The 20253-nt window shown below is 39.2% G+C and overlaps 1 protein-coding gene across 2 annotated transcripts; it reads right to left on the minus strand.

The window, feature by feature from the left end:
* Window positions 1-3104: 3104 nt before the first annotated feature.
* LOC309817730 (ATP-dependent RNA helicase DDX3X-like) lies at window positions 3105-19353 on the minus strand. Of its 2 annotated transcripts, none has more exons than XM_082647001.1 (18): window positions 19227-19353; window positions 18656-18748; window positions 15780-15840; window positions 14347-14394; window positions 12173-12302; window positions 10838-10990; window positions 10324-10423; window positions 9820-9955; window positions 8739-8824; window positions 8388-8486; window positions 8146-8306; window positions 7730-7874; window positions 7489-7633; window positions 7077-7258; window positions 6883-7000; window positions 6513-6666; window positions 6108-6238; window positions 3105-5879 (listed from the first exon to the last, which is right to left on the minus strand). In XM_082647001.1, the coding sequence occupies exons 1-18, from the start codon at window positions 19230-19232 to the stop codon at window positions 5800-5802; spliced, it is 2028 nt and encodes a 675-aa protein (XP_082503127.1). In that variant the 5' UTR covers window positions 19233-19353; the 3' UTR covers window positions 3105-5799. The 2 variants fall into 2 exon arrangements, with proteins under 2 accessions (XP_082503127.1, XP_082503128.1); XM_082647002.1 differs by lacking the exon at window positions 19227-19353 and adding an exon at window positions 18847-18871.
* Between the last annotated feature and the right edge of the window lie 900 nt (window positions 19354-20253).

Consider the following 20253-nt stretch of genomic DNA (forward strand, 5'->3'; position numbering starts at 1 on the left):
GGCCAGTACAAATTGTATTAAAACCTGAATTGAACATTCTTGCTATGTTTACAGTAGTATAATTTTGGGAGGAGGCACCACAAAGTTGTTCTATGTTTTAGTACTAGAAATGTCAAATATGGTACTGTCAGTTGATAGGTACTCAAATAGGTCTTCGATTAGTTCATAACTCCCAATTTTTCCTGATGTGATTTCTCCATAACTCTAAAGAATCATATTAACAAATGTATTTATCCCAAATATGGGTCAATGTTTGTTACCTCCTACAAGGCTAAGCAGTGAGATCCAAAAGATTCAGGTATACCACTACAGAATGGGGTATTACAGGGAACACCCCATTATAAAGAGAAAGCCACCTCCTTTCCCTTTATAAACCTTTCATATACTCTACCTCACAATTGTTATTATCACACTTAGGGTTTATTAAACCCTAAGTGTGTCAATATTCACACATTTAGTGTCAATATTCTAAAAACAAATACTATGTGGAATCCTCTTACTGTCTTTGCTAAAGACGGCAGAGTTAATGCAGTTTCGTTTTATTTATTCTAGAAAAGTATGTCAAAGACTAGGAAAGATTTAGAGAATAGCAACAGTGTTCAATAGAATATACAGTAGAGAGTTTTTTCCTTGGTGGGGGGTGGGGGTGGAACCAGATTATAGAATGCAAACAGCACATTTCTGGTAGTATGACATATTAGAAGCCCTGACTGAATATGCCAATTGAAAAACATAAAACACTGAAGAAAGTATTTTTAAAATCCTCTTAAAACATATTTTTGTGCTGCTCTGATAGTAGTAGGAATGTGCAGATCTCCAGCTTGTCTGAAAAGTATCTCAAATTTAATAAGAGTATTTACCAGCAAATGTGCATCATGTGGAGAATTCCTCATCTCTATCAATGACAAATACAACCTTAATTGCTTAAGGAAATACGCTTGGAGATATCCTCAACAGTCTATCACACTTCATATTCAGTCAGGAGATACTGCTGTCTCTACCTTCGATCTACCTTCAATCTATCTGAATGTGGAGTGTTCCTATGAAACGTTTACTAGGCTGAAAACTGGAAAGAAAAGAAACAATTACATTAGGACATATGTTTTTAAAGGAGACACAGTATAAATGCAGACAAAGCATAGACGCTCACAGCACAGTTCAAAATTATAGCAGTTTGAGGACTTCTCTGGTGGCGCAGTGGTTGAGAGTCCGCCTGTCGATGCAGGGGATGCGAGTTCGTGCCCCGGTCCGCGAAGATTCCACATGCCGCGGAGCGGCTGGGCCCGTGAGCCATGGCCGCTGAGCCTGCGCGTCCGGCTCCGCAACGGGAGAAGCCACAACAGTGAGAGGCACGGGTTCGTTTCCCGGTCCGGGAGGATCCCACATGCCGCGGAGCGGCTGGGCCCGTAAACCACGGCCGCTGAGCCTGCGCGTCCGGAACCTGTGCTCCGCAACGGGAGAGGCCACAACAGTGAGAGGCCCGTGTACCGCCAAAAAAAAAAAAAAAAAAAATCATCTGAGACCCGAAGGAGACAAATACAATCCACATTGGGCAGACCACAAGCAAGACTGGCCTAGGCGAGAGGAAGGGCATCGGGAAAGTTTTTTCACTAGAAGGAAAAGTTACCTTTAATTATTATCAGCTTCACTGAATCCCCACATTATTATTCATCTGTAATTTATTATTTACTAATTTTTAATATGAAAAACAACCTTACATCAGCTCAACTCGGGTGCTCTGTGGTGACCCAGATGGATGGGATGGCAGGGGGTGTGAGGGAGGTCCAAGAGGGAGGGGATATCTGTATATGTGTAGCTGATTCGCTTTGTTGTACAGCAGAAAGTAACAACATGGTAAAGCAATTATACCCCAATTAAAAACAAATAGACTTGTATAACTGAACCTCTATGTTCCCATCACTGAACTTCAACAATTATCAGTATCTTGCTAATCCAACTTCACCTACATTTTTCTGTAAAAAGAAATCCCAGATTTCTTTTAGCTTTTTGTATGTCAGCATGTTCCTAAACTGATAAGGTCAAATTATTTGCTTACATTAACCTCAAGAAAATGTCTCAAATGTGCAGCACTAGTCATCAGGAAAATATCAATTAAAATAATTATCAATACACACCCACCTGAGTATCTAAAATTTAAACATTAAGCCAAAATATGGTGAGGGCATGGAGCAACCAGATCCCTAATACAACTGTGGAAGAAGTGTAAAACAAGAATAAATGCTTTAGTAAACTGTGAAAGATGGAGGTCATGCAATCCAATTCTAGTTTAGAATGTATCCAGGAGATATGAACATGTCTTTCATAAAAGCTGACACATTCTATCCTGGACCAAACTCTACTTGTGCTCCTCTGAGCATTTTACAACTAGGCATCAACTTTTGGACATCCATTGTTTGTCTCTGTATTGCCCAATTTTAACAAGAATCCTAAGTCAGTTTAGCCGAATCCAATCCTCAGTATCTGGTCACTCTCGATCAACAGGGTTATTTCCCCAACACCCCCCCCACCCCCCGGTGTTATCTAATTATTACTCTAAATCCACCTTCAGCAAGTCCTGTTTGGTCAGTTAAGAAAAATACACTCCCCTCCCTTTGTTTCTTTCCTCTATTCCCCCCCACCCCGCCAGCCTTGCTCCTTGGGTATATTACATTCCCATTTGCACATGCATTCAAAGTAACTGAATTCAGTCTCTCTTCCACACTTGCAAGACCCCACATAGGCCCTCTTAAATAGTCTTCTTTACTCTCTTTAACAAATGTCATGAATAATTTAACATAACCACAACCTGGAAAAAACCCAGGTGTGTTCAGCACACAACAGAATTCAATATAGCAGTTAGACCAAGACAGCTCAGACAATATTTTATCTCAAACATGTAATGCTGAGTGTAAAAACTGTATAAGAATTTAAACTGATCTCATTTACAGGATGTTTAGTAACAGTCAAAAGTCAGTCTACAGCGTTAGAATTAAGGATACATGTGAGGTTAGATCTAAAGCTTAAAAAAAAAATTTCATAAAGCTATTGCAATGTTATATTAAACTGGTTTGGTTAACAGTATCTCTTACTTGGTAGTGGCTGCAAGCATCAGTGTGTGGTAATAACGATTTATCAGCCAACAGAAGGAACCAAAGTTGGACATTGGGAACCTCTGCCATCTCTGTTATATGTTCCAATTAATTCTTGATCCTTAAATAGATCAGTGGGATTTATAATAAAAATCCTGTTTCTCTATATCCCTACCTTACACCACCTTCATTTATTCAAATACTTAAAACACAGGAATACTACTTGTTTCATGAAGAAGTATTTCACAAATGGGTTTGGCAGATAACCAAAAAATATCACTTTCAAACTCTTCAGGTTGAGAGCACAGATTCATTTCTACCTCTCATTAAGTCACAACTGACAACAAAGATTGTATTCAACTCTTTATTTTAGTAAAATCAGAAAAAACACAGCACATGCAGTGCTAGCATCTAAAACTAATACTTTAAGCAGTTAATAAACTTAGTGACTTGAGCGCTTTGATATTTACATTCATTCAGCAAATTTATTTCTTATTTACTGAAAATATTGCTGGCTGACAAAACAATGTAAAAGTCACTGATTATGGCAATACACAAAGATAACCACACATCTGAGAACTACAATTTGCCAGACACTGAAAACCAAAGCAAACAAAGTATGTACTAAATAAAACTCTGAGAACCTTTGAAAAGGTGGACACTTCATATCAGTGTTTACAATTGTTTCGTTAATATTTTAAGACAAAGGTATCAAAACCTTGGCATGTTGTAATTTCAAGTTGCCAATTTTGCCTTAAATTTTGTCAGAAAGTTACAGCTACCTACATTGCCAATGCTGGGTCTGCTTAATTTGACTCAAGTTCAATAGGACTTAACATTAAAAGCTCACACTACCCTGAAATATTTTATTTCACATACGGTGACATTCAACATTCAAGTGCCAGTGTTTTTGTACTTTTGGTCAAGTTTCTTTAAACTTCCAAAGAATTACTTTTAGGCTTACAAAAATAAACATTTGTCAAAATGTTCAATAAATATTACACAAACTAGCAGCAAAAAGTATCTAAAATCTGTCGTGCGCAAATAGTTTTCTTCTCAACTATCATTCCATGGTCCCAAATAAAATTTTAGAATCTAGTTCTTACCAAGCTGCGTTCAACAATTTCCAAGAGACAAAAATAAGACTGGAAATTTAAGGACACGCACACAGACATATATATAAAATTCTCTGAACGTGCAATAAAATAAGTATTCTGTAAAAATGTATGGGCAAAATGTACAAGAGTCTAAATCTATACTAGTTGAAATAGCACCGTAACGACCTCAATACTGTCAAGTGCACCTACAATAAAGTTTTAGAACAAGGCACAATACACTTGAAAATCTATTGCACTTTAAGAAATTTTTGCCTTCTGAAGCCATTGTAAAGATTTGCCTATAAAGATCACTACATTCCAACCACAAAATCAGCACAGAATTCCAAGTGGCAGAGGCATTTTTAGTTGGTGAACAATCATCTTTGGCCAAATTTAGCAGAAAGTGACTATAAATACAATGGAAACCTATGCAACTAAAATACATTAAAACTGCACTATATAGAAATAACACCTTGCACAGTTTAGTACATATTTCCAACCTGTGTGATCTCAAGGATTTCAGTGTTTGTTGTTACTCTGATTTACAAACTCTACAAATGTAAGTCATTTTAACATTTCAATGCAGCCGAAACAGAATAAAGAGAACCTGCATTAAAATAAAAGACTGCTGCACAATCCCTCCTGCTCATATCCTGTTTACCAAAAAACATCAACACTAGCATGCATTAAAGACCAAAATCCAAGCAGGCCCTTAAAAGGACTGGTCACTGGCATGGTCAGCCATTTTACCATCTCAATTTTATTTAAAAACATCTAATTAGATAAAAATTTCTGCTAAACACTTTTGTTATCCAAACTTTTAAACTTTTCCTATAATGTGCCCACATTTGCCTAGCTTAGAATAACCTAAACATTAATAGAGGAACTGCTGTATTTACTTGCATTAACTTCGAAGAGTGCTTTGAAAAACATATGGATGTATTCATACATGCCACCTCATCATGACTGGAACGGCTTATTTAAAGCCTGCAAGTGCCCATCCAGGATAGAGTGAGCAAGTCAGAATTTCAACTTAGTACAGGCTGCCATATTAGAAACTAATTCTGCTGTAAGATGTTTCCCTCCCCACTCTGTAAGTTATCAAAAAGTCCTAATGCAGGATACCATCCAAGATTTTTTCTTTTTAATATCTACGGATAAACTGATGATCCCTGTTAAGTTGTATCACACCTCTGCGCCAAGGTTTGAATTTAGACCAAGTTGAGTGGATTTACTTTGTCAAAACAATTGAAAACTCAAGCATTACTGAGACAACAGGACATCAAAATAATAAGTTGCCTAAAGGTTAAGTCACAGTATATTAACAAACAAATGATCCTCAGTCATAAAATTATAAATGCAGTTTGGGATGGAAATAAGCAGGAGGGGAGTTAATCCAAACTACAGCAATTAAGTTTTCACACCAACTTTTAATACGGTTGTTGACTGTTACTTTCTTTTCTTCCCTTGGCTTTGAGCTCCCTTGAATTTTCAGGAGAATCACAGTTGGTAATGTACTGCTAGTTCTTGAAGCTACACAGTATAGTCTGGCTAAGTTACATGTGGTTTCCATAATAGCTTTTTCAAAAGGATGACTTTGCTGTGAAGCGGATTCAGTTGCCCCACCAGTCAACCCCCTGAGAACTGCAATTTCCTCCGTATCCATCACTACTGTAGAAGCCTCCATAGCCACCTATCAAGAAATGTTAAAACAGACAAATTAGGTCAGCCATTTTAAGTATCTTTTCTCTTGCTTCTCAACTACTTTAATATAAGCCTAATAAAAAAGGATGAACTCTTAGTGTTGGTTTTTGTGTTCTCTGAAATAAAATTTCTCCAATAAATTACACTTTGAAAAACAAGGAGAGGGTAGGGAGAAAGCCCTTGCCAAAAAATAAAAGGGGAAAAAAATTAACATTACCTCCACCAAATCCTCTGCTGCTGCCATGACCACCTCCACCACTGCGGCTGCTGCTTGCATTACTACTAAAGCTAGAACTGCCAGAACCGCTACTTTGTCGATAGTCTCGGGCACCAAATCCTCCACTGAATCTGTTATTGCAAGGAAAAAGATTATGTGGTGGTTTTACAAATACAAAATTGAATTAAAATGACAGTTCCCACGCCTAAACTTCCCAATTCTCAGTTTCAACTCAACTTCCTCTGATAGTGGTTCTGACATCTAACTACTCCATGTCAACCTTTCTAAAAATATCCCATGCCCAAAGTATGTAAGTAGTGGTAGTGTTTTAGTTATTAAACCTTGGACATAACTTCTTGCCCCAAACAAGTAATATTAATAATGAAGGTTCAAAACAATCTGTACCTCTTAGAACGCCCACGATTGCTACCCTTATACTGGTGTTCATAAGCCATATTTTCTAACCAAGATGGCACTTCTTGTTTAGCTTCAACAAGAAGATCCAACAAATCCTTTGTGATATTTATATTTCTTTCATTGAAAAACGACGTGGCAAGACCTACAAGAGTCCAAAAAAAGTACAGTAAGTCTAGGCTTCCATAATCATATAGAACATTAATTACAACACAAAAATATTATAATTTGCAATATAATCAAATTACAAACTAAAACAAAAACTTCTAGATGTCTAACATCTGATGTCAGCTTTCCCTTTAAAGTAATGTTCTAATGTTTAAATCTCTGTGTTAAACCATCAAGCAACTGAACACTTTACCAAGGTTTCCTACACGTCCTGTACGGCCAATCCGATGTACATACTCCTCAATATCACTTGGCAAATTAAAATTGATAACATGTTTCACATTTGAAATGTCTAGTCCTCTTGCTGCCACCTAAAAAAATAATTTTTGTTAAAATACAGCAATACTCAAACATGTTTAACTGAAAATAAAATTAAAATATACACACAGCGGTAGCCACTAGAATCGGGCTTTTTCCTGAGCGGAACTGGTGAAGGGCTTCCTCTCTATCTCTCTGTGATCGGTCCCCATGGATACTGGTACAAGCATATCCTTCATGGTATAAGAAATCCTCCAGAGAATCAGCACCCTTTTTGGTCTCCACAAAAACTAAAGTCAGTGAATTCTTCCCTGAAAAATTATATAAAATGTTTTCTTTATTAATAGCAACTTTGCATCACAAGTATTAACTGGTTTGTTAGTTCTCTTTGCACTCAGTAAGGATGCACATGGAGATAATTAAAAATAAGCTTGGTTTTAATGATTTGAAAAGTGGGCAAAGGAAGGGTAGGGTACAGGCTCAAGAAATCCAAACAGAGTCTCTTCTTTATACCTAACAATATTATTATTCATAATTTTACCTGTTGCATTTAAGAGGTCAAGCAGAAATGACCGTTTATCTGACTCTTCTACCCAAACTACTTTCTGTGTGATGTTCTCAGAGGTAGAGCCAACTCTACCTACGGCCAGAAATATATATTCATCCAAGAAATCACGAGCAAGCATCTGGAAGAGGGAAGAAGGCGTCATTTTCTACTTTGTTGAAAACTGTCTGTTAATTTATCACTTACAAACACAAATATTCTAAAAAAAAAGAACTACCTGAATTTCCTTAGGAAAAGTAGCACTAAACATCATGGTGTGGCGGACACCCTTGGGTGGCATAGTATCTTCTTCAACTATACGACGTATTTGAGGTTCGAACCCCATATCCAGCATCCTATCAGCTTCATCCAACACTAAGTATCTGTTACGAAAAAGACTCAGTTAAGAATTTGATGAGAAACTGTTGACTATAGTTGTGTATGTAATTAATTACGCTAATATAGTCATTTTAACATTCTAGCTTCATAATTTAATACATGTGAAACACAGATAGAACACATAACCAAATTAGCTGTTATTTGATTCTGTTCCAATGAATCACACAGGTTAACTCTAATACTAATAAAATACTACGAAACTGACACTCACTAACGTAAACATTAGTTACAAACCATATATAAAAATTCACTTACTTGCAGAAATCTAACCCAATCTTTCCTCTTTCCATCATATCCACCAGGCGACCTGGAGTGGCGACTAACAAGTGACATCCACGTTCTAAGTCTCGAATCTGCTGACCAATATCAGCACCACCATATACCACACAAGGACGAACTCGAGACCGGTATGAAAACTACAAGCAATAATTTATTGTTTATAAAAACATCACTAGAATCAATGAAAAAGGCAATAATCAGTAAAAATGCATATTTACTTTTCTGGCTTCCTCATAGATCTGTACAGCCAATTCTCTAGTTGGGGCTAAAACCAAGGAGATTGGATATTGTTTACGGCGTCCATACCTTCCATTTTCCTAAGAAGTAAGGACAATTTATACATTAAGCTCAAAGACTCAAAACTTTTTTATTCATTTCTGAAGTTCATGACAGCAAAATCCCCTCTGTAATTTAAGGATTACACCCAAACAGGTGTTTTCCTTGAGTAAATAGATTGAAAAGGAAATAAAGTATGTTTGGCTTCATTTAGAAAGAACGGTGCCAACAGATATCTACAAAAATTTTTCTAAGCAAAAACTATTTATTTTATAAAGGAACGGAATCTTTACCTTCACAGCCTTCAAAGCTTCACCTGGACCATCTGTATAAATTTGACTCAAGATGGGCAAAAGGAATGCTGCAGTTTTTCCAGACCCTGTTAGAAAATACTGCCTTATTACATTTGAATAGTAATTAAAGTATTCTAAATGCCTTTTTAGTGAAAAAAAAGAATTATTTTCTGCCTAATTTTCTGAAATATACAGCCTATTTATATAGCTAAGCAAAGAATGCCAAAAGATTTCTGTTCTCCATTTATAACAATGCAATCAACGTACACTTCTCTGCAATTTAATCTGTACAACACAAGAATTTTTCTTCTAAAATGGCATCAACTTCTATTTCAATACTTCCTTGTGTTATTCGGTAACTGTCAGAATGTCAGCAAACTTTCTGAAGAGTCTAATAACAGAGGACTTTGCAGGCCATTCTGTTACTTTGCAAAATAAAAACCATGGGTACTAATTACTGTACTAGAACTTTGTTTTAAAAAACAGGTAATAGTGTTGGCCCAAAAGTCACAGATATAAATTACATAATTTATTTCTTTAAAAAATATTAAAAATAGCAAATGACTGAAATTTATATATTTATATATACATACCACTATATAAAAAGAAACTCAATACATAAGTTTAAGATTTGCCATCTTTTAATTACGCCAAATTCTGATAGAGGAGTAAACACTACCTCAGCCCTCTTATTTCCTAATTCATGAAGTACTAGGGGATGGGAGGCACCTCCTCCTTTCCCTGTCCACATTTTTATGAATCATAGACTCTTGGCTCTTCCCTGATTTTGGATTTCCTATTCCAATTATTGTTAACTTTCCCTGCAGTGAATTCACAGGAGGGGAAAATTATGAACTCAGTGGAGAGAATGCTAGCAATATTAATTGGCTGATAATGTGCTATAGAATTCCAAGATGCCCCGATGAAAATACAAGTTTCACCCAAAGGATCCAAAGACATAAGAGACATCCCCAGCTAATCTTTACCTGACTCTAAATCAGACTAAATACGGGACTCAGGCCTCCCTACATAATGTACTGTTTTTAAAGCTAGTCAAGTTATTCTTCATTAATGAGCTTACCTGTTTGGGCACAAGCCATCAAGTCTCTTTTTCCTTTAATAATAGGAATGGCATGTTTTTGCACTGGAGTAGGACGAGTGTAATGAGTAAGCTCAATGTTACCCATGATAATTTCTCCCATCTCAACATCACTGAACTGTCAATGAAATTTAACCAGGTTAATCAAATACATATAAAACTAGAAATGCCTTATGTTCTGCTGCAGTTTATGTGTTTTATGTTAACATTAGAACGTAAGTAACCAGCCAAATGTCTATTTGTGGTTAAATGTATAGTTGCTTTGGATTTTATGTTAAAGTATCAAGGTATTTTTAAGAAAGTGGACTCCTGAGGGATCTAATCTACAACAAAGCAGTTTTGATTTTTTTTTATATTTGACGCATTTTCTGTTTTAGGATTACTCAAAATGGTGACATTAATCTCAGTCTCTCCTTTTTCATAACCCAATGAAATTTTTAGCAATAATTTTAAAGAACAGTTAAAAAGTGAAACAAAACAACTTACACTTTCAATATGTGGAGGACAGTTATTGCCGGTTGCCTCTACTGGTATGTCATCGTATTTCTCAAAGTTAATCCCAGTGTTTCCTCCAGAAAAGAGTTCCCTGAAACCAAATCTTTACTACATATATCATACTATGTGGTAAGTTTCATATCAACAACTTACTGCTCCAGGGACTTCCCTGGTGGTGCAGTGGTTAAGAATCCGCCTGACAATGCAGAGGATACGGGTTCAAGCCCTGGTCCGGGACAATGCCACGTGCCGCAGAGCAACTAAGCCCACACACAACTACTGAGCCTGCGCTCTAGGGCCCACGAGACGCAACTACTACAGCCTGCACACCTAGAGCCCGTGCTCCGCAACAAGAGAAGCCACTGCAGTGAGAAGCCCGTGCACTGCAACAAAGAGCAGCCCCGCTTGCTGCAACTAGAGAAAGCCCGCGCACAGCAACGCAGACCCAATGCAGCCAGAAATAAATAAAATAAAATAAAAAACCAAAACAAAACAAAAATCTTACTGCTCCAGGCGTTCACTTGGTGGAAGTGGTTTTGACCAATCGTCTTCATCTGACTTGTGACACCAACGACTGCGTCCACTACGTTCAAATTTGCCAAAGCCAGTTCTGTCACCACGACTGCCAATACCATCATTCCGTTCACGATCATCAAACCTAAACAGCACAAGCAACTGATCAGAATAGTCATTTGGCCAGTATCATATTATCATCTCTCCAGAAACATACTTGCACATTAGTAATTGAATTGTTGGTCACAAGTAACTTTCAAAGATGTCAACAATTCAATACTGGGTAACTTATTTGTGAAATAAGACTCTCTAATTAACCTATGGTTATGTATAATTTATACATCTTTAATTAAAAAGCAGAGGAATAGGGCTTCCCTGGTGGTGCAGTGGTTGAGAGTCCGCCTGCCGACGCAGGCGACACGGGTTCGTGCCCCGGTCCGGGAAGATCCCACATGCCGCGGAGCAGCTGGGCCCGTGAGCCATGGCCACTGAGCCTGCGCTCCACAACGGGAGAGGCCCCAACAGTGAGAGGCCCGTGTACCGCAAAAAAAAAAAAAAACAAAAAAACAAAAAAAAAAGCGGCGAAATAACATATTAATGTCAACTAAGTTGTATCTGGCTATATACAAGCGACCAGACTAAGGTTTTTTTTTTTTTTTTTGGTGGTATGAGGGCCTCTCACTGTTGTGGCCTCTCCCGCTGCGGAGCACAGGCTCCGGACGCGCAGGCTCAGCGGCCATGGCTCACGGGCCCAGCCGCTCCGCGGCATGTGGGATCTTCCCAGACTGGGGCACGAACCCGTGTCCCCTGTGTCGGCAGGCAGACTCTCAACCAGTGTGCCACCAGGGAAGCCCAAGACTAAGGTTTTTAAGAGTTTTAGTCCTATTTGCATAAAACAGTATAGGACTAATGGGATATTAAGTTCTTAAGATCAATATATCACACTTGTGCAATGATTATGATTAAACTACAATAAACTAAACTAAAACTGGGTAAACTACTATAGAGAAACCATTAAAAAAATAAAATTAACATTCATTACATCAAGTAACCATACTCTTACTGCCTGTAATTCCTGTTTAACAGATTAAACTTAGTAAACTTTTGTTTAAAATCTCATCTATAGCGGGACTTCCCTTGCAGTCCAGCAGTGGTTAAGACTGCACTTCCACTGCAGGGGACGTGGGTTTGATCCCTGGTCAGGGAACTAAGAAAATCTTATCTATAATAGGATGGTCTGTTAATGAAAAGAATGAGAACACATCAAACTAAGAACTGATTCCTCAATTGCTACTATATACACACTCACAAGCTGAGAATAACTTACCTTCCCCTTGATCCACTTCCTCGATCACTGAAATAACTAGACTTTCCTCTTGAATCTCGAGACCCGAAACTGCTGTAGGCATCCTTGTCTTTACTACAACTCCACTCTGAACTGTCCTTATCATAAAATCCTTCCAAAAGAAGTAAAAATTAGAGAAGGTGACAATATTTTTACAAGATTCCAGTCTTTTCAAAGACATAGCCTTCCTTTATCTTATCCTTGTGGGACCAAGGGTCATTGGAATTATTGTCAAAACACTGGAAAAGAGAACCAAGATTGAGATAATTATTTTGATTTAACAAACAGAGTTTTCCTACCTTTAATTCTCTTTTCCATTAATAAATTATTATATTAAGCAAAGTAACCTCATGGAATAAGAGCAATGTACTGAATGAATACCACCCCTAAGAGGGTAATAGTTTACATGAAACACAAGTATACTACTGATACGTTACATACCATTATCATACTAATAATTTAAGATTCATTCTTTTTAAATGTCAATGTTTGCTATCTACCAAAACCAATAAAATAGCTTACTCTAAAGTGATTATTTTAACAAGACTGTGTGACAAGCCCCCCTTTTAAAGATATGACTGCTCTCAAAGGAATGCCAAATCCACCCCCTCCCCCAATTTTTAACCTCAATGGCAGTAGTTAGATCAGCTCTAAGTTAGTTTTTCAGTTATGTCCCATCCCTAAATATTAATCTCACAAACGCTGAATACAAAAGTAGGTCAATTTAAAATATACGCTATATGGCATATATAAATTTCAGAATTCCCAACTAAATAAAACGTTATTCTGTTTCAGGTTAACCACCAAAATAACAGTTCGTATAACTGTTACCGTGCTCTGCATTTATGTATACTATTATCAAATCCTAAGAGTCCAACAACATTTTCCCAACTATAAGTTTAGTGAGAACCAAGTACACCAAGGAAAAAAGAAAACTCCCGTCCTTGCCTGTTTTCCCTCTGCACATGTCTCCAGGCACATCACAGATAAATAAAAGGAAGGTGACAAAAAGTTAACTCACTCAACAAATGATTAAGTTGAGAATTTAACTAGATTCATACGTTTCTTTAAATATTCTGAAGTTTACAAGTTAATGAAGTTACTTTCTCTCTGCTTTATAGCTCCATCATGAGCCAGCCAAGTGACGAATGGTCTTTGCTAAGTGGAAAAAAAGACTGTTAGATTTTTAAGATCTCTTCCATTTAACTTCCTAAGATGCTGGTAGTACTCCCCCTTTGAAGCAATTACACCTTAGATGCAATTCCAGCCAAATATTCTGAGGAATACCCATGATGAAAGAAACTGCATTTACACTGAAAAAAGAATACTCTTATTACCCAACCGATGTTCCAGTAGACATATACAGACTTAAAAGTCTGCAGCTGGCAACAACAGACTAAATATGGAGGCACCATGCCCAACCGCAAGCTAGATTATTTCCACCCTTCCCACTCCTGCACTCCACCCCTTCTTTATCCACCACCTTTTGGCTTCAAATAGTTTTCCTGACTTTTCCTTCTCTTGAAAATTTCAGGACACCCGTGTTGGTTAATATACAGCACTCAAATCATCATCACAACAGTATGTTCCTAATAACTTAATCACTCTACATTAAAAACTTAATACTGAAAGACACCAGGTGTTTTAATAACATTTCAAACAAAATCTTTCAAATGAAGGAGTTCAGCAAAAAGGTGAGACCAGACTTCTCTAACCTACTGAGTGTGCACAAAGATGCAATCCTGCAATTCCCAACTACTCCGCAATAACCCCATTTTCACTGAGGCAACATTTCAAGAGCAAAAAGTAGGACTTGTTTTGTGGTCTGTTTTACATAATAAGGCATCCCCAGCTATACAAACACACCTCTTTCAGACTGAAATCAGGCTATCAACGTTTACAAAGAGATGAAAAGCACTAGTAAAACTAACAGTTTGGGCTCAAAACTAGTTAAAAGAAATAGGAATTACACATTATGCAATATTAGATGAACTCTTTCAAAGTTAGGAAGTGCTAGTTCTTAAAAACAGAAAGCAGCACTGGGTGGGCAGGGGGAGGCATGTGTATACACTTCCCAAAGTTATCTCATTTCTCCTTCTTTGACTAACTTTCAAAACACAGAAAAAGTTGAATACTAAGTTGCCATAACCACTTACCTTTAGATGCTTCCCTGTTCCTTAAGTGAGGAGGTATATAGCGCCCTTCTGTAAGAAAATATAAAGTTAAAAGTTTATCATATCCTTTAAAACACAGCTTTTTGCAAAAACGTCTATTAAAAAACTAGTCCTAGGGCTTCCCTGGTGGCGCAGACCTAATCCTAAAACCAAATACATTTCAGTAGCTACTAGTGGTTACTCAAAATTTTTAAAAAGCTCTGCTCTTTCAGTAAATTATTACATGAATTATAACCTTTAACTAACAAATATAACCATTAATATATACAATAAAACTGGATACTAAGAGAAAAAGGATATGTACTAAACCAACTGACCAATTTTAACTAACCAACAAGAGGCTTTGTTTCCATTTCAATAATATGAATACTAAACAATAAACACTTGACAGCTGTAAAGGGAAAACATTCTGAAAAGAAACTGATAGAAAATCCAAATTGCTAACTTAATTAAGTATTCGAAACTGTCTACTGGTGGAATTAAATCCTTTTGATATTCATACAACGGCAAATAAGATTTGATATAAATTAACCAGTCTTGAACAGGCTTTTCAGGGTGCACCAACTACTCTCTTGGAAATCTGGGTCCAAGGTGAAATCTGCTGCCACATAACAGAACACCAACTTCCTGTCCCTATCCACCTAACTGTGACACTAATGTCTAACAAGTAGCAAGTAAATAAAAACAATCCAGAAACCCCACTCTCCTCCAAAGATTTAACTTCTTTTCAAAAAAATTTAATAACATGGCTAACATAGAATTTAACATTTTAAATTCTAATTACCACCCAAGAATCAGTAGAGCCAAGTTCCATCTGTTCTCCAAAACCAGGCTCAGGTTCTCCAGGGGGAACGAACAATACCTATAGCACACAAGTCTACAGGTTCCCTTTATCAGGTTTAACACATTTCCGGCCAATTCACAAGAGGGACTGACATATCCCCACCTCCGTATTTGGCCAGGATTCATACTGGGCATAATTGGTTTCCTAAAAGTGTGACTATTACATTAACTTTCTTCTGAATGATTATGTTTCCACTGGAAAACAACCAGTGTTATCTTATCCGAACATGCCAAAATACTTTATAAATTCATAGGGCAACAGAACATTTATTTATTTATCTATTTATTTATTTATTTAGCGGTACGCGGGCCTCTCCCGTTGGGAAGCACAGGCTCCGGATGCGCCGGCTCAAAGGCCATGGCTCACGGGCCCAGCTGCTCCGCGGCATGTGGGATCATCCCGGACCGGGGCACGATCCCGCGTCCCCTGCATCAGCAGGCGGACTCTCAACCACTGTGCCACCAGGGAAGCTCCCGGAACATTTTTTAAATTTAGACTTAGTAAATAAGTTCAATGAAATATTAACATTAAGCTCTAATAAAGATTCTAAATAAACAAAAATTTTACTTACTGCTTGCTGTACTTCCTCCTCCACTCCGATTATCAGGGGAGTTCAGGTCTAGACCAGAAAACTAGGTGAACAGAGATATTAATAGCTCTTACATGCTGACACACTACACTAAGGGAAAAATCAAGCACAGACAGCATTACAAAAGACAAATCAGAAGTCCTAAATTCTAGTCCCACCCTCTAGCATTTACTAGCCAGCTGCTCCGTCTGCTTTGTTTTTAAGAACACAAGTCTATAAATTATGGCAAATGCAAAAGGTAGGACTTGGGTGCCAAGTAGTACACCAGTATAGATAATTCAAATACATTCACTCAAAACAAGCTGTCCCTCTAACAGTCTTCCATAGTAAAATCTCATCAGTTACCAAAACAAATTTTGTTACCATTTTCTCAGAGCCACTGGTTTCCTCAGTGGCATTATTTTAAGCCTGAATAGTATACCTGAAAAATGTTACAGCAACCTTAAGATTCTTTGATTTCTTTATTCCCTAAAGACTGTAAATTAAAAAAAAAAATTATTTATATTGAAGTATAGTAACTGTTTTTAACTCCAACAAATTCCTAAGCAGCAACAGCACCACTCATCATTTAGTGAGCACTGTGTCACTTATCACTGAATCATTTAATGCTTGCCACATCATGAAGACAATATTTGTATCTCCCATTTTAGAGATAAGTTCAAAGAGACTGATGGTCAGTTGGCCCAAATGACAATGTTTTTACAAGATAAGTATCTTTAATCTCAATTCCTACCTGTCCCTTTACACTGATGGGTTTCAATACTATAGAGAAAAGGTTATTTCACTTAACTGCATTTCATAAGAACTAACCAAGAAATAACCAGAAGTAGTGAAAAATTATATATGCCAAAATAAATCTTAAAAAGTACAAAAGATCAAGGAGCAATACTGACACCTGTTTGCAAAGGAAATCTGCTATACAATAATGTTTATAAATACTACGTTAAAAGTTCAAAATAAATATTACCAAATTTACATGCGTCTTCAATCAAGGTACTACTTTTCCATCTCGAATTTGGTTATTACTAAATTCTAACGGTCCAAAGGGTATAGTTTATGAAAAATTAAATGGATCCCATCTACACAGAAAATACTACAAATGTGATTGCCTGTACTCTTGGTATCAGATTTTCAACTTTCACGCTCTCTTTAACCTATCAAGTTTCAGCTCAGAATACTGCAGGCGTTGATAACCGTACCTTTAGGGGAAAAATACCCTCAAAGAAGAATACTGTGAAATCCCTCAAATTGTACTACTTATCACAAAAATAAAATTTGGGATAAAGTACTGCCATTAGGCTTTAACGACAATTTACGAGTTCATAGAATATTAAAGGTTTTTGCCCTAAATCAATTCTCACTATTAAACGTGGAAAACAGAAGCTGAGATAAGGTATTCACTTAAGAGTCGAAGCGACTGATGCAGAGTTTCCCAGGACCTAACACCGCAAAAATGAAATGGGGCTCTCCTGCTGGCGCAGTGGTTTAGAGTCCGCCTGACGATGCAGGGGACACGGGTTCGTGCCCCGGTCCGGGAAGATTCCACATGCCGCGGAGCAGCTAGGCTCGTGAGGCACGGCCGCTGAGCCTGCGCGTCCGGAGCCTGTGCTCCGCAACAGGAGAGGCCACAACAGTGATAGGCCCGCGTACCGCAAAAAAAAAAATAAATGGAGATTTCCCGGAAATGGAAAACAAGCCTCTAAGAAGAGCCTCACTCTTCTTAGATCTCGTATTCTCTTCCGAATTCCCAGCACCTCAAAGGAAAGCACTGTATTTAAAAAGAACAGGTCCATGGCCCTGCCATATTTGAATGTTTGTAAAGTCAGAAAGAAGAAAGCAGTAACAGAAAGTTAATCTTCGCTGCGAATCCCCTTTTCTAGATTCCCCCCCCCTTTTTTCAAAGTCAAACGCATAACCTGAGAAGACGTACAACACAGTACGCCTCACGACGGAAGAGCGTACCACCCTCGGGTTAACGGCCATTCTGTGACTCTTTTTTAATTAAGTAAATGTAATACAGCAAATCCTGATCCCTAACCTCCCAGAAGCCTCCCCGCCGGCGTCCAGTTTCTATTACATCCAGACAGCAGTCAACGGAAAAAGCGGCGGCCATTCTTCACCCCCTTCCCACTACCCTTGCCAGCTCCTCTGTGTCACAAAACTTCCCATTCAGGGAACACGGCCTCGTCGTACAGAGCACTCACATCCGCAGTACAGAGGCAGAAGGACCGCGGCGGAAACAGCAACAAAACAGCTGTTTTTTTTTTTTCTCTAGTGAAAACGTCCGCCAGGGTCCCGCAGGCACAAATTACGGAGCTTGGGCCTTCTGTGAGCGGAGACCCCAGCGCCGCATGGTCGTGGGAACCAAACAAAGGAGGCCGCCGCCATAACCCCTAGAGCAGGCCACGTTCCCCCCCGCCCCCACTCAGTGTCCTCAATCCACCCTTCACCTATACGTCAACGACACCTTTGGGCCTGAAATCAGTGCCGTCCATCGAGAGCCGAACGCCCTTGACACAAAAACAATGGTCCAACTTCGCTCACCTCCCTCCATCACTAACCCGTCGGTTCTAGCACATGCGCGCCTCTGCTACAATCGCAAGCACATACAAAAGCCGCCATTACGCGCGGCCCTGGTTTAACAGCTAGACCAGAGTGCTACCAATTCGTTTTTTTCTCCACGCCGCCTCTACATGCTTTAATTCAGTCTTCTCCCCCGTTTGCCCACAGTCCAACCACGGCCAAAGGAACCCAGCACGAGTAAGATGAAGGTGGCTAGTTAGCACTGCACCATAGGCCACGTTAAGCCAAGGAAGAGCTCCAAATATGAAGGCCTAGATAGAAACATTTTGGCTCACCTGCTGGTCCAGCCCGCGCTCATTTACCGGCACGTGACTCATGCCTGAAGAGAAGCGAGAACTCCCGGTCTCCTGCTGCAGGTCTAGCGTATCCTGCCAGGCCGAAAGAGACCCCACGTCAGTACTTAAGCGGTGCGTCTTCCTCCTCCGTTCCCCACGCCCGCCACCAACCACTTCAACGCTACACTCACTTCTCTCCGGAAACCCTGTGCTCCTTTACTCGTAACCTCGCGAGATCTTCTCATCAGTCCCGTTCCCGCACCGCTCTCAAAATTCGCGAGAGCTTTATTTCCCCCGCCCTCGCCCAAAGTCTTGGAATCTCTGGGAACTAGCGAAAACTCGCGGAGTACCTCTTTCAATCACTGTGTGTGGGGGGGTTAAACATGACGCCAGTACACCGCAATCTTTCTCACCCTCCTCCTAGCTCTTTTCCCTGCTCCTTTCTCTAGCGCTCTGCCTTTCCCTTCTCTTACAGTTTGAGGAATCTGAACTTGTGTAAAATGTCTCCGTTCCACCTGACCCTCTCCCGCCTTTGGGAAGCTTCCCCAAAGTCGAAACTAGTCAGGTATACCTGCATCTAAGAAGGTTGAGGGTCACTTGATCCCAGGTGTCGAGCGAGTTGTAGAGCAGTCAACGATGGCTTGAGTAGAATCGTCTGGCTGGGTGGGCGAAAACAGAGACTGGCAGACGAGCTAGGGGAGGGTAGATAGGAGTAGGAGAGCCGGGAGGGGGAGGTAAGCGGAGGGGGAATTCGTAGCGCGGGCGGGCGGACGCTACTCGGCCACCGTGGCTTGGCCAGGAACCCGAGGCACCTCCACTTTGCAGGCAGCGACTGTGCCCTTCAAGCTCGTAGGTCCTCCGGGTGACGGAACAATGAAACAATTGTACGGTGAATGACGTCGGTGATGACAGACTTTCCCGGAAGGCCTCTCTTCACCCCTCCCCCACCGCGCAGGTACTCACTTTGCAGCAAGTATTTGGTTTTACCCACTGGTTTAGGTACGGTGGCCGCTAGTAGTGCACCTCTCCAAAACCACAGGGCCCTGGGGGGTTCAGAGCTACATACACTGTCGAAACCCAACAGGCCCAGGGCTATTTGTGGATAGGGTTGCTATCAGCCTTCTGAACAAGTTTTTAAGTGATTGGACGTAGGCTCGTTATGACCCTCAGGCCGCTGCATTGGTTGTGATTTAGAAGGAAATGGGCTACTTTCACAGCAGGAATCGCTTCCTGTTGGAAGATTCAGCGCCATAGTCCCCTTAAATGGAAGAAAACGTTGACTACTGGGTCCCTGGTTTGAAGTGCAGGCTAGCTTATACTTAGTTCCTTAAAAAAAACGCTATTCCATTCTTATTACTGAAAAAAGAATAACTGCATGGTAGGGTCTCCTTTTAGGGTTCAAAAAGTATTGTCAAAAAACACTGCCACAGAAACGCTTTTTACTTTTTCAATTAGAAAATGTAAATATTCAAAGGTGGTTGGAACAAGTTGCTTTACTGCTTTGTAAACTTGTAGGTGTAAGCTAAGTTAGCCCTTTTTATAGCAAACATTTTGTGACAACACTTCGACCATTATAAAATTAAATTCATAGATAATAT

The sequence above is a fragment of the Grampus griseus genome (genome assembly GCF_964374135.1).
Source record: "Grampus griseus genome assembly, chromosome: Y".
Taxonomy (NCBI): Eukaryota; Metazoa; Chordata; class Mammalia; order Artiodactyla; family Delphinidae; genus Grampus; species Grampus griseus.

Bases quoted from the DNA above. Each gene is read 5' to 3' on its own strand.
- LOC309817730 (XM_082647001.1), bottom strand. The intron at 14,395-15,779 runs GTAAGTAAAATT...ATTTTCTTACAG, and splicing joins AGGAGGAAGTACAGCAAGCA to AAGGGCGCTATATACCTCCT. The intron at 12,303-14,346 runs GTAAGTGGTTAT...TTCTTTTGGAAG, and splicing joins GAACAGGGAAGCATCTAAAG to GATTTTATGATAAGGACAGT.